At 47.2% G+C, this 13,353-nt stretch overlaps 1 protein-coding gene across 10 annotated transcripts in view; it reads right to left on the reverse strand.

Moving 5' to 3' along the window:
* The window catches only part of LOC142777415 (uncharacterized), a 498,660-nt gene that overhangs the window by 366,420 nt on the left and 118,887 nt on the right, over window positions 1-13,353 (reverse strand). For all 10 annotated transcript variants that reach the window (XM_075881769.1, XM_075881776.1, XM_075881775.1 and 7 more), the window contains one exon: window positions 5,464-5,584. In XM_075881769.1, the coding sequence (XP_075737884.1) occupies window positions 5,464-5,584 (121 nt within the window). The remainder of the gene's footprint in view (window positions 1-5,463; window positions 5,585-13,353) is intronic.

A 13,353-nucleotide genomic window follows, 5' to 3' on the forward strand; every position in this document is an offset into this window, starting at 1 on the left:
ATGTGTAGTACGTTCATCGGTTTCCTTTATTAACATTCAGGAGATTCCCTGCAGTCCATCTTACTCAAGAAAAGCCACCCTCACCTTCCCACGGTGGAAACTCGTGTACAAGAGTAGCAAAGTGGGAGGGGGTATTGCCTGAATGTTGCGTAAATAAATATGGTTTGGGAATTCCTAATTGTTTTTTAGTCTTTACTACTTCTCTTTATTGTACGAAGCAGGAGCGTTGCCCTCAACGAGTGGTGGGACGCGGATGTTGGGTTGTGTCCCGCTATTGGTTGCAAGTACTGTTGCTTCCATCGCAACTACTTGAGTCAAGCAAGGCGTCAAGTAACGCGAAAGACAAGTGAATACATCCTTGACCGAATTTCGAACGCGCTATCCAGATCATACATACACGGGGTGGCCAGTGAACGGTTGTGGAGCGCAAGCAGTCGGTTTTCACTTGCAGACGCTACCTGCGTCGGCCTTTCGAGGCGAGAGAGGCGGGGGGAGCGACAGTTGCCATGAGATGCGAACATGCGGCACAATATCAGAGCATGCGAAGGGATGTCGACGACACCGCCGATGCCGAATTGGCAAGTAGCTGCGACTATAAAATAGTACAAGTTTAAAAGACCCGCCAGCACCCAATCACATCTTGAATCATTTGGACGCTATGTATCAGTAACGTGCCTTTAGTTTTCGTCACTGTTCCACGCGACAATTACGCTGAGGCACTGACAGACGAAGAAAGCGATGAAAAAGGCACAAAAAAATAAAGGAAAAAAGTCTGGTTTTCCTTCCTAGAGAAAGGAAGTCTATAGTCCAGAAGGACATAGCATGGCTACTATGATTTCCAATTCTCATGGCTTGCTCCTCAGCAAATGACAAAAAGATTGTCTAAAAAAGCGATCCCAGGTAGAGTATCCAAGGTCATGGTATAGCAGCTTTCTTTGATTTCCAAATGCAATGCCAACATGGGTGGGGTTGACCGACTGGGTCAGAATATTGCAAAGCAGTACACTCTCATCAGAGGTAGGAAGTGGTGCTCATCACTGCTAACGAATCTTCTTGATGCTTGTGTGAAAAAATCATTCCCGTTGTACAGGTAATAGACAAAATGGACCGATTAATTTTTTGAAGAGCAGTAGCTATGTCATACATGAAGAGTTATGACATAAAGCCATCTCGTGGAAGAAGCCACCAGTCACCGCTAGAAGCACAAAACCGATTTCACTGCACTGACCACTTGATGATTCCCCAAGAAAAGCAAATAAGGTGGGCTAATTGCTATAGGAATGCCACCAAACGTTGTAAAATGTGACGTCAGAGTGCATGTAAAATGTTTCAAATTATACCATTCAATCAAGTAAGTAGAGAATCCACCTAGTGTCCTATACGTGGAGCTGCGCCAAAACAGTTGTTAGAAAAACTTTTCTTGTGAGTAAAAGTATTATTCTGGTTTATGAGACCCTATAAAAACTATTATATGGACAAAAAATCGTTTAGATAATATACTAGTGTTCAGACATACGTGGGCTATTCTAACAGATAAGCTCGTTATACTAGTGATACAGGTTGAGCAACCTTCATTTACTTTTTTTTATTTTGCCCGAAATAAAATTTATGCTAACCTAACGTAATCTTCAGAATAATGCCTTATAGGCTGTGGCCCTTAATTCTTTTTAAAAGCTGTGATATCAGAAAATAGCAACTAGAAGAAACTTTTTTCGAAGCTTACGCGCTGTGCTGCTGCCGAGAAACCTCCTATCAGCGGAACTTTTTTTAGAACGAGCTCGAACTGACTGTTCCATTTTTGCGAACGAGCAACTGCTCCGAGAAAGGGGATGATGGGCTCGCAGTGACGTGACACTGTTTTCATAGTGGGGGATGTCTATTGGTGTTTCACTAAGTGCCACAAGATATCGATGGCATAGGAGGTCAAGGTGCACTAGCCTAGTACTCCGCAAAACGTTTTGCTTATACCGGAATACCCTACGCGTTTATATACCCTGTTAGAGTACTTTAGTTAGTGTTGAATGCATCCAGACAGTTGCCCACGTGTGTCTGCAATATTTGATCACCACATGTATGGCCGACATTTTACCATTACCAAAGATCAGCATGAACTATGTTAGCTTTCAGCTCTAAATGATTTGGCAGCGTACCTGGCTCGCTAGGCTCTCACACCCCGAACATGCCCTACACTCTCGTCTACAAGTCCGGAGATTTGCACCAGGACACCGATTGCCTATCCCAGTGACCCTTCGACACTCGAGATCTCACAACGAACGGCACATTGGTGTGTATTTTCTCGTTCTCCGCTTTCAGCAACATTGCTGACGAGCAATGGCACGACACGTCCCTACGTGATCTAATCAATTGCCTGTATAATGACCCGATGACCTTCGCATGTTCTTCGCATATTCTTCTTTGCAGACGTCATCTTATACCGCTGAAACATGCACCCCGAGGGACAGGAGCTAGTTCGTGTAGTACCCATTCATGTGTGGTTCACCGGACTACAGCCACTACATGATTTACAGGCATCACCAAGGTATGTGTTGGCTGGTCACCTTGGTGCTGTCAGAACGCATGGTCGCGTTCGACGATGCTTCTTGTTGCCCAGCCCATGCCGTTCCAGTACATCATTGCAAAAGCCGAAAAAAAGACAAGCTCCCCACCCTGCTGGGCTCCTTCAAGCTAAATAGACATATATGCGAAGCCCTTTTTCCGCGTCGGTCTTGACGTTCTCGGTGCATTCCGCCCTTTCTAATAGTGTTTACTGCTAGATCAGCGTCGCAACAAATTCTTGCACCCGTTTTGCCCTCATGAAACATATTCCGAGCCGTTGCTCAACAGAAGCCGCCGACTTCTTGATACAAGACGTCATTTTCCACCATGGCACTCCTCGCCAGCTTCTCACGAACCGAGGTCACCACATTTTATCTATGATCATTGATGGTCATTGCTTTCTTGCGCAACAAAGCATATTCCTACCTACCTACCATCCTCAAACAAACGGCACTGTAAAGAAGTGAACATTTTATTTTTGAAACAGTGCCCCGAGCAATGCCTGGTGTCACCCTGACGTGGGAAGGCTCCTTAGTCCAGAAACCCTCTGGCTTTACTGCCCTCTTGGCCCTGGCGACGAGTTGTTGGTCTTCCAGGTCTTTGAGGGTGAGCTTCGCCTCCCACGTTTCGGTTAGGTCTACGTTCGTCCGTCCTGCTTCATTATCAGTCGTGTGTTGTTGCAGATTATGTCTGGCAATACACTGGCATGCAAGAAGCAAGCGTGCCAGGGGGTGTCCACTACGCTGCAAAGTGGGCACATAGAGCTATATTTTGTTGTGTAGAGACAGTGCATTAGGGCCCCATGTGTGTATGTGCTGCTTTGCAGGCGTCTCAGTATCACGCTTTTCTTTTTTGTCAGTTTTGGGTGTGGTGGAGGGTATACTCATCACTCCAGCCTGTAATGCTGGAGTAACGACGAGTAGGTGTTTTGAGCAACTTCCGTCTCTTCAACGACAGGTCTGATGTCCTGTGGGCAGGAGGCAGCCTGGATGACATGCTCGCGAGCAGCGGCGTGAACCACTTCATTTCCTCGCAGACCCTCGTGTCCTGGCACCCATAGTATACAAGTGTATGAAAGTGGACTGCTTCGCCGTTTCAAAATATTGATGGCATTGGCTGAGATACGGCCCTTAGCGAAATTCCCGCAGGTGGCTTGGTAGTCGGTGAAAATCACCGCGGCATCTGTACATGTTGTCGTTGCGAGAGCGATCACTGATTATTCTGCGGCGTCTGAACTGAGTGCGTAGACCGTGGCCGACGCTGATTCTCGGCCTTGAGAATTCACGACGCTCACAGCGTACGCGTTTCTATGCGGATATTTGGCCGCGTCAGTGTAACGGGCATCCGGGTCTTGCTTGAACTTTCGTTGAATAGCGTTAGCTCTAGCCTTGTGAGCAATATTGTGGAAAGTAGGATCCATAATGTAATGCGTGAAATAGTTGCGATGGAGAGCAACTCTCTAACATACAGCGGGATGCGCTTTTTCTGGTCTGCATCGGCGATGAACGTGTCACTGTAGTAGAGGTACCGGAGCACCGTCCTCCCCGTGGGCGTCAGCTTGAGCCTCTCCAGCTGACTGCTCCTATGCGCTTCGATGAGCTCTTGCCACGTGTTGTGAACGCCCATATTTAGGGGACGTGTGGAAGAGGCCATTGGCGGAAGTCCCAGGGGCCAGTTTAGTGGCCTTTCTTATGATGATATTAGGTTTTTCAATATCAGCGGTTTTCAAATTCAGGTACGGCGTGCCGTACGTAATGCGGCTGGCGAACAGAGCTTTGCATTATACGTAGCGTGTCGTGCGCTTTAAGTCGGTTTTGTTGATTCGCGGTCCTCTTGACCAGGTGCGTGAGTTGTGATAGCGGCCACTGTAAAAAACGCATAAATATGTTCGGAACAATTTTATGTATACAAAGAACAATAAAGGCCAGCCCAATCAATTCACCACAATCAAATCACCTCACATGTGTGTCCGCGAATGTCCTATAGCCCGGTCAGGTAATCACGCTCAGACCACAGCAGCGCGAGAGGTGGATCACTTACGCAACTGTCGCCTAGTAAGTGTACCTTCTCCGCTTCTATGATCTCGAGGGTTTTTTATGTTTGCGCTTGTGAAATACGCCAATATGACCATAAACCAACTCTACCAGGGCACTGTGGTTTTGCGACCATGTGCGAAGGAATTATAGCATGCGCGAGGAACAAAGTTTGTCACCCAAGCCATTGCGGTCGTGCTGCAGTTTCCAGGTGATCGAGCTGCTGCGGGCCAGTACAGAGCAGTAACTCGAGACGCAAAGGGGAAGCACTCTCGACACTAAGGCTGACTGTTTTTCCAGGTGGTAAGTCTGCGCGTGTGGAATCGCGCTTTCGAAGCACTAACCACATCTTCGGGTGGCCATAGTGCGACGATAGGTGTAATGCATGGATACTGTGAGCATTCGCGTTGTAAACGCATGGCGACGTGGTAAAATAAATAAATAAATAAAGCGAGGTGATAAAAAACGTCTTTAGGCCACTGTAGTTCGTTCTCAACTTCTATGAAGGCATGAATCAGGTAGAAACCCTCCATAAAGTCACTGTTCAGCATTTGCCCCTTAGAGTAGAATGACTTTACTTTCCCACTATTTATTCTTGCGCATTTTCTCTACTTTTACATATCGTAAATATTGCTATTTTGCTTTGGTGCAAGAGCAAGGGGCCAAGTGAAGTAAGGCATCGCAAGCTCACATATGTTTTTCCGCAAGAAAGGCACACACGAGGTTCCCCGAAATTGTCTACCAGCCCGTGGATGACTATAGTTTTAAAACGAACGGCCACCTTGTTGCAAGATTGCTTAAGAGTTCCTGTATTCCCCTACCACAGTGAATACGTAGTGCGCAAGCATGGTCGCGAAGTTGAAAAGATACGTGCCTCTCTTGGCTATCGAATCCTGCTTGTATAGAGCGCAGGACATCTTGAGCTGGTTCAGCGCAGCTTCACTTTGTTTCAGTCGGCCTGTGAGCTGTAGCAACGCCTGCTGGCTACCAGATGCCTGCAAACCCCAAAAAGTCACAACGTTATTGTGCGCGTACAAGGACCCGTTCTCATGTTGGTTTGTTTACAAAATGAAATCAGGTCCGCTAATATGCACAACAAAATTCTAAGGCCCACAATATTACATTCTAGGAATCAAAATGAAGCCCTGTTGTTTTGCCCAAGTTGAACTTAAGCTAACTGCCGAGTAACTAAAGATAATACATTGTTTGGCAGTTGGATCTACGTTCCCTTTTTGTGTAAAAAGAAGCGAATTGCATGCTCTAAATGCGTGCGCAGTTGTGTTATTCAATTGATTTAAAGCCCCGAACCATCTTACTTTTGACGTGGCTCTCGCGGCAAGTCATATGGAGCGAGCCATGCAATTGGACATTGTAGTGTCATCAACTAAGTGGTTGGTTGCAGCCCACTAAAAAAGGCATGGTGGTCATACGAAAGGTACAAGTTATCCTACACACAACGTATGTTGCTCTTTATAAACCGCAAGTTCAAATAACTGTCAAAAAACAAGTTGCACCCATGTATGTGGACGTTGTGCCTCGAGAAGTAAAGCTGTCTTTTAACACGAAAATGTTTCATGCCAACGTCCAACTCGGCTCTGCTGACCTACTCCGTCACTGAAGTGACGTTTAAAATATATACTAAGAGATTGCAAAGAAAAAAAAAGACGGAAAGGATTGGTTGTGCCGAATCAACCAGCGACCTCTCGATTCGCAGTGCGCGGCGCTAACCACTCCGCCAGAAAACGTACTACCGTGAGCAATATGAGTTCGAACACGTGAGCGCGTGGCAAATAGCCTCAAAGCCGAGATAGCGTGATACGTAGATGACGCTGCCAAAAGATAAGGGAAAATGAGGGGCGCTCTTCTGCTTACTGTCGGCACTCCCGTCTAGCTAGTGTTGCTGCAAAACAGAGCTACTGATTGCGTGGCGTCAGCCGCAAGCAATGATAACGCAAAAAAGACAATTTCCACGAAAACAAATAAAAATAGGACAGGCGTATCGAAATCCTCAGTGGGCATCACCTAGATATAATACAAACATGGCCTGTGCATAATGGCAGGGTACGTCAACGGTGATATCTCAGTGCTATACCCTGATGGGTCACTGCGTCGGACTGGGTGCGTTGAACTGAATTCATACCACTGCTAGCGGTCACTGACAAGCTTCCTCTTCGGAGCAACGATATCGAGGCGGAAGTGCCAGCAGCTAGCGGAACCCTTTCTACTTTGTTTCCGACAACGGCCGCTGCAAATCAGCTGATTCGATGCTATTCGACACGTGCTCGTTTGTTCAAAGTCATATTTCTCACGATAGTGCGTTGGTTGGTGTGCTAACGGCAAGCCATTTATATACACCATAGTTCATTTGGCAGTCGTCATAGCTTCGAAACTTTAGCGCACTTTTGTTATGGTGGTGATCTGGCTTTACAGGCCGGCGTTGCGCGCGCTCTAAACGTCGCCGCCTCCACAAATCGTGGGTCTGCGCGCGTTTATTAGACTCTTAATTATGGAGAGGACGAAGGTCACGTCGCACGCTGCCACAGCCCAGTTTAGGAAAAAAGCGCGCTGCGGACACACGACGCAGGAATAATAATGACAGGCTCTCATGCTTGTCCTGCGTATACATATGTGCTCGTTTCTTGCGTCTTTCTTTCTCTTTGAACAGTGCACTTTAGGAGTTAAACTGCGACAGCTGTTAGTCTGCGCTCTTCCTGTTTATGCACATTTCATGCGTGATTTCTGCTTGAGGTGTGCCCTGCAAGTTTCGATCTGCTTGCCGTTGCTAACACGGTTTTAAAATGTGTTGCTGTTGCTGAAACAATGCATAAATAACGCTCAGCTACCTCTGTAAATACACGTTTCACTTTCGTGGTAAGCCAATTCCTATATAGGAAGATTAGCTACGTTCTTTTTTGTCACTTACTTATATGCTGCTCTTCAGTGTAATTAGGTATTTGAATTTTAAAATCTCGTACGAGTTTTTGACATATATTTACTTGATTGTTACTTAAAAGAGAGCTCTGTTTTTATCCCAACTGAGTTAAAGACTATTAAATTTTTTGCCTAACAATCCTGTAAGCATTTGAACCGAAACAGAAAACTTGATCTGCAATATTGGGCACTAACTGAAAGAAATGAACTATGAAGACTGCGCACTACGAGGCTTTTGGAACAATATTTCAACAAGGTAGGACTACGGTGACAAGGCCCGTCAGAGCAGCACGAACGTTAAAGTGAGGGGGTTCATCAGCGTAGTGTAAGCGTGACTGCAATGGCGGGACACGTCTGCGCAGTACTATAGAGGGGGCCTCTCTACTATAGAGAGGATCTGTAAGGGGATCTGTCTTAATAGCGATGCAACTATAGTGACGGGCCCTCTCATGGTAGCGTATTGATAAAAAAAGTCGCAGCTTTGCCACAAATGCGAACCAATGAACGCGATAGGAAAAAATTATAAGGTCGCGCGCAGAATGGCAAGCAGTTCAAAACGTGCCCCGCATTTCTCACGCTCAAATAATGCATGAAACGGACTCACAGGTACAAATGAACACGAATAAGCGTCTGAGTTGTTGTTTCGCTGTGTCTGAAAATCCTGCTTTTTTCGCAAATGAAGACTGTGAAACAATTTCAGTGACCTTTGTGCGTGCAGCAACTACAACAGAATGGTTCCGGTGAAATCCCAAGGCGTAAAATTGTCCCCACCGCAAGATAAGCAAGCGCATGTAAGATCGTCCACCCTGCCCCCTCTCCGCGGGGCAAAGTACTCGTGGAGATAAAAGCGCGCGCCGCCACGTCGTGACGACGTCTCGACGCGCACTCCTTGCGTCAACTCGCTCGTAATGCTGAAAACACGGTAGTTCACCCCGAGATGCCCATGACCAGCGCTAAGTGGTACATATATATAGCTTGTCGTTTGAATCTTGAAGGTGATGCTCCTTCGTGGCTCAGTGGTAACGCCTCGCACTCGGATTTCAGAGGCCTGATCTTCCATTCCACGCGCTGGGGTCTTTTTCTCAATTATTTTTCTTTCTTCCGTTTTCATATACAGGGTGCCCAGCTATCTTTAGATAGAATTTAAAACTATGCTGACACACGCAATATGACGTGACCAAATGCATATTGCCGACCGTTTCCCGGAGTTCGACAATTTTTTTGTGTGCTAAAATAATGTTTATTTAGATCTGCTTATTCAACTAATTTTTGAAGGAACAAATAGAGCTAAAGCATTTCAATGAGAAAGTTCTAAATCAGTTTGCAATATGTTCAGTTAGAAAGTTTTGAACTTTATAAGTGTTACATATATTAGTGTTTTTCTCCTTACTACAAATGACTGCGAAATACATAAAACACCACGTGACAAACCCACTGGCACGCCTACACACTAAACATAAATAACGTGAAACACGCTCGAAAACTGGGCAAAGCACTTGTCATCTAGCGCACTATCTTTTCAGTTTTTTTTTACCACCTACTAGTCGAGCTAGAGATTTACTCCAGTGCTAACTGATTTCTTGAACAACGGAAGGGTAGTAATTTTTCGCTGCTGAGGTTTTGAGCGAGTATAGAGAGAGTAATTTTTTACGGCCTTCACAAGGTTTTTGAGGTGACTCCTGAGTGCTATTTCAGAAGAGCGGTGCCACGTCTGTACCGACGGCGCACTAGGCCTTTTGCAGGAGCACGGCTATGCGATCAAAGACAGTTGGAAATAACAGAATACATCGCCTGCGCGAGTTTCGTCGTCATTTCAGACATAAATTAATGATGCGCGTACACTATCTGCGGCGTCTTACGGGGCGATCTATGCGTATGTACTTCCAACGAAAGAGACTGATCACCATCCGTGTTTTCACCTGTTCTCACCAGCCGACACTCATTTGTTCCGTCTGCCTCGTATGGGTGCTTGCTTTCGCACTAGCTGTTTGACAATGGTTGCAGCATAAAGCGGACAACTTGGACTGCACTTTACTCCAACAGACATTGTCTTTTGTAGAATAAAATCTATGCGACGATTCTTTCACCTGCACTGGCGACACACTCACGCTGGCCACTGGCTGACTCGTTGCCGAAGACAAAGTGCAGCCTCTTATCACTTCAAAGTTGTAACTGGAAACTCTTCAGGAGGCAACCACGGACGACGACAACAGTTTAATTTTATTACCACTGGCAGCCCTTCCCCGCTTGGTACGGAAGCGAGGAATCCGCGACGTAGAGGTTCGGAGGCTCGCGCTCAGAACCGCATGGTCACTCGATGATGTAAGTAGCTCGCGAGATCCATCAGCTCAACCAAACACGTAAAGCACGAGCTTATTACACCACATGTCTCCAGGGCCACCCGACAGTAAAAGCCTATGGTTTGCGGAAATCTGTAAGACAACTTTTCAGCAGTGTTTGAGGGGCAAAGCTCCTGAAGGTGTGGGTCTGTCCATTCCTAGTATGTATGTAGTAGTACGTAGCCACCGGTGGCTCATACCCGCTCTAGAGCGGGTATGTGCCACAGGAGATGCAAGATGGGAGATGGTGGTACTTGGAGTGTTCACCAGATGGACGCACGGACGGACGGACAGACAGCCTTGCAGACAGACGGACAGGTGTATAGATGCGCGTACGTACGGATGGATGGACGCACGATTAGACAGACAGACAGACAGATGGATGGACGGAATCACGGACGCACGCATGGACAGACAAACGGGCGGACGGAAGCCTGGTCGGGCTGACGGACGCTTCACCTCACATATCATCATTCACTCTATGGATATGCTGTAATTTTGTTTTTCTTGGAGCAGCCCCCCCCCCCCCTTTTTGTTCACAGATGCTTTCCTCGCTCGTTGTGCTTATTCTGTTCCCAGTTACAGTGAAAGTGCGTTGACTCGAGGTCAGCCATGAGGCGCGACAATGCCATAGCAAACTTTGAAGAAAAAATAACATCAGTGGTCCTCTCTCAGTGCCTTCACTGAGAGTGTAACTCGGGTAAGTTGGGTGAAAGAGGGGGGTTATGAAAGAAAAGCCACCGAAGCAGCTCCAGGTTGCCGTCACGTGATAAAAAACTCTGAAGTGCAAGTCAAAAAACACGTGGTGTAAAACTCTCCAGGAGATATAACTGGATTTTGACTTGCTTTACTACGCAGCTCAGCGATAGTGGTAAAACTATGTCTATGTCATGTACCACATTTTACTGCAACACGAGATAGTAATTTTGAATGCGAGACAGTTTTCAGAGGTCATGAGACGCAAAAACCCCCAACTCGAACAGTTTTGCTTACAGTGTACATGCGCGGTGATTCTAGTGCTCCCTAGCGTTCTACGTACGAAGGATACGCTTCCCTCGCACCATTTCATGACAGCGAGAAGCAGCCACAGCGGTTATTGATTTTGTGGTTGATAGCAAAACGTGTTTATCGCAAAGCCACCATCATCGTTGCGGCTCATTCGAGGCCGCACAATTGGGCTACTGCTATGGTCGTTAGTTCACGGAAAGTTAGGGAGCACTAGAGCCATCGAGCGCACTTACGCGGGATTGAGTTTGTCACGTATTATTTTTTTCTCTTTCACGGGAATAAGCAGGAAGAAGAGAAAGAAATAAAAGAGACGCTTATATTTCACTCTTATTATATGCATTCAAAATACTAGAATGAACACTGAAATACAGGTTGTGAAAACTGCGCTTCTACAGCTCTACAGCGAAGCACAGTTATCCATCGCTTCACCGCACTCATCATCATTAACTCCGTGGATATGCTGTGATTTTTTCGTATTTTGAGGAATTTAGAGTTAGCAGCAAAACACTAATATTGTGAGCACGGCAAGCAAATAAGTCTTCATTCTTTTTAGATATCATCATCACCTGTACATCTTCATCATCTGTAAATATTATCACCAGTGTGATTTAGCTTGAGCCTGGCTGAATAAACCAGTTACGCACAAGAGGTGGAGGTGCTTTTTGTTCCCCCAAGTCCTCTCGCCCATTATCGCTGGAGCTCCACGCGGGTCGTCGCATACAACCCCCTGCCATGGCGGCCCAAGAAAACCCTGGCTCATCCAACGTCGCCGTCATACTGCAGACACCGACTCCCGCTTCACCCGACAACATTCGCCTGCGTGATCCACCTGTGTTTTCTGGTCTCCGAGGCGATGGTGTAGAAGACTGGATCAAGAACTACGACCTCGTCAGTGATTTGAACAGGTGGGGCAATCCACAGAAATTGTGAAGCGTCCCATTTTACTTGTCCTATTCGCTAATACCTGGTTCTTCAAACGCCACCCAGATCTTCCCGACTGGGAAACTTTCGAGCAGCAACTTCGTCAAATTTTCGGTGGCACTACAATTCGCGCTGAGGCAGCAAAGAAGAAGCTCGCTGAACGCACGCAGCTGCCGGGTGAATCTTACACCTCGTATATTGAGGATGGCTTTGCACTGTGCAAGCGTGTTAACTCCATCATGTCTCAGAACGGCCAAATACGCCATATTATCAAAGGCATCAACACCGCCGCCTTTAACGCCCTCGCTACGTAAAATCCTGCAACCACCCAGGACGTGATAACCATCTGTCAGCGACTTGACGAGCTTCAGTCTGTTCGCTTCTGCTGCGATGCCACTGATATTCATTCGCCTGCACCCCTCGACTTGCGTGCGCTTATTCGTGACATCGTTAGTGAAGAGCTTCAAGGGCACTGCACTTCCTGCGCGGCGGAAGTTACTCTCCCTTCTGCAAAAAATAGGTTGCAAGACCTGATCAAACAAGAGATCGCGTCCGCATCGCGTCCGACGTGTTCCAGTGGTCCCTGCGTGCGCCAGACGCCCACGTACGCCGAAGTTGCCGCGATCTCTGCCACACCCACCGTTTCTGTGCCTACATCAGCAGACCATACGCCTGTGGCTTCGCTGTCACCGCCAGTGCGCGCACCGCCTTACTACGCACCTCACCGCCCTCCTCGGCTAATCTGTTACTACTGCGGCTATCGATGACATATCACTCGGTTTTGTCGAAGGCGCCAACAAAACGAGCAACGCGGCTACGCTTCCGAAGAACATCGAAGCTTCCGGCCGACCATAAACTACCAACGACCACCCTCCCGCCCGTCCTATTACCATTCACCATCTCCTACCTACCATACTAACATGCCTGAAAATTACCGTACGTCTTAACGCAGGTAACCTTCGCCAGGTCGCCGTTCAGTGTCGCCTCTGCGGCCCGCCTCCCATTCCACGAACGGCCACGCGGAAAACCCCCAATGCAGTTTCAGAAGAGGCATTGCATCCACCGGACAGCCAACAATTCCTCTCCAGAGCGGCCATCGAATTTGATAGTAGTGTTTGGAGAAGGTGTACGCGTTGAGGATCTTGTAGACACTGGCACTGCCGTTTCGATTATTCAGGCAGATTTTTGTTCCCACCTTCGAAACGTCACCACGCCTTATGGCGGCCCGACTCTCCGTGCAGTGACCAACGCTCTCATTTGTCCACTTGCACAGTGTACCGCTCCTGTCTGCATAGAAGACATTCGTCGTCACATTGTTTTGGCGGTATTTCGTGAGTGCACCCAGGCGCTCATTCTGGGGTGGGATGTCTTGTCTTCTGCGTCCACTTTCATATCTTGTCATCAGCACCTCCTACATCTAAATGTCACTGACTCTTCGCCGCTTGAACACGATTGACGCATGCGCCTTGTCAACACGTCAGATTATGTACTTCGGCCATACATCAAAGAAATTAAAAGTGTTAATTGCACCGACATTGTGGATGGTGACGTACTCATTCTCGCTT

The sequence above is a fragment of the Rhipicephalus microplus genome, chromosome X (genome assembly GCF_043290135.1).
Source record: "Rhipicephalus microplus isolate Deutch F79 chromosome X, USDA_Rmic, whole genome shotgun sequence".
In the NCBI taxonomy this organism is placed as follows: Eukaryota; Metazoa; Arthropoda; class Arachnida; order Ixodida; family Ixodidae; genus Rhipicephalus; species Rhipicephalus microplus.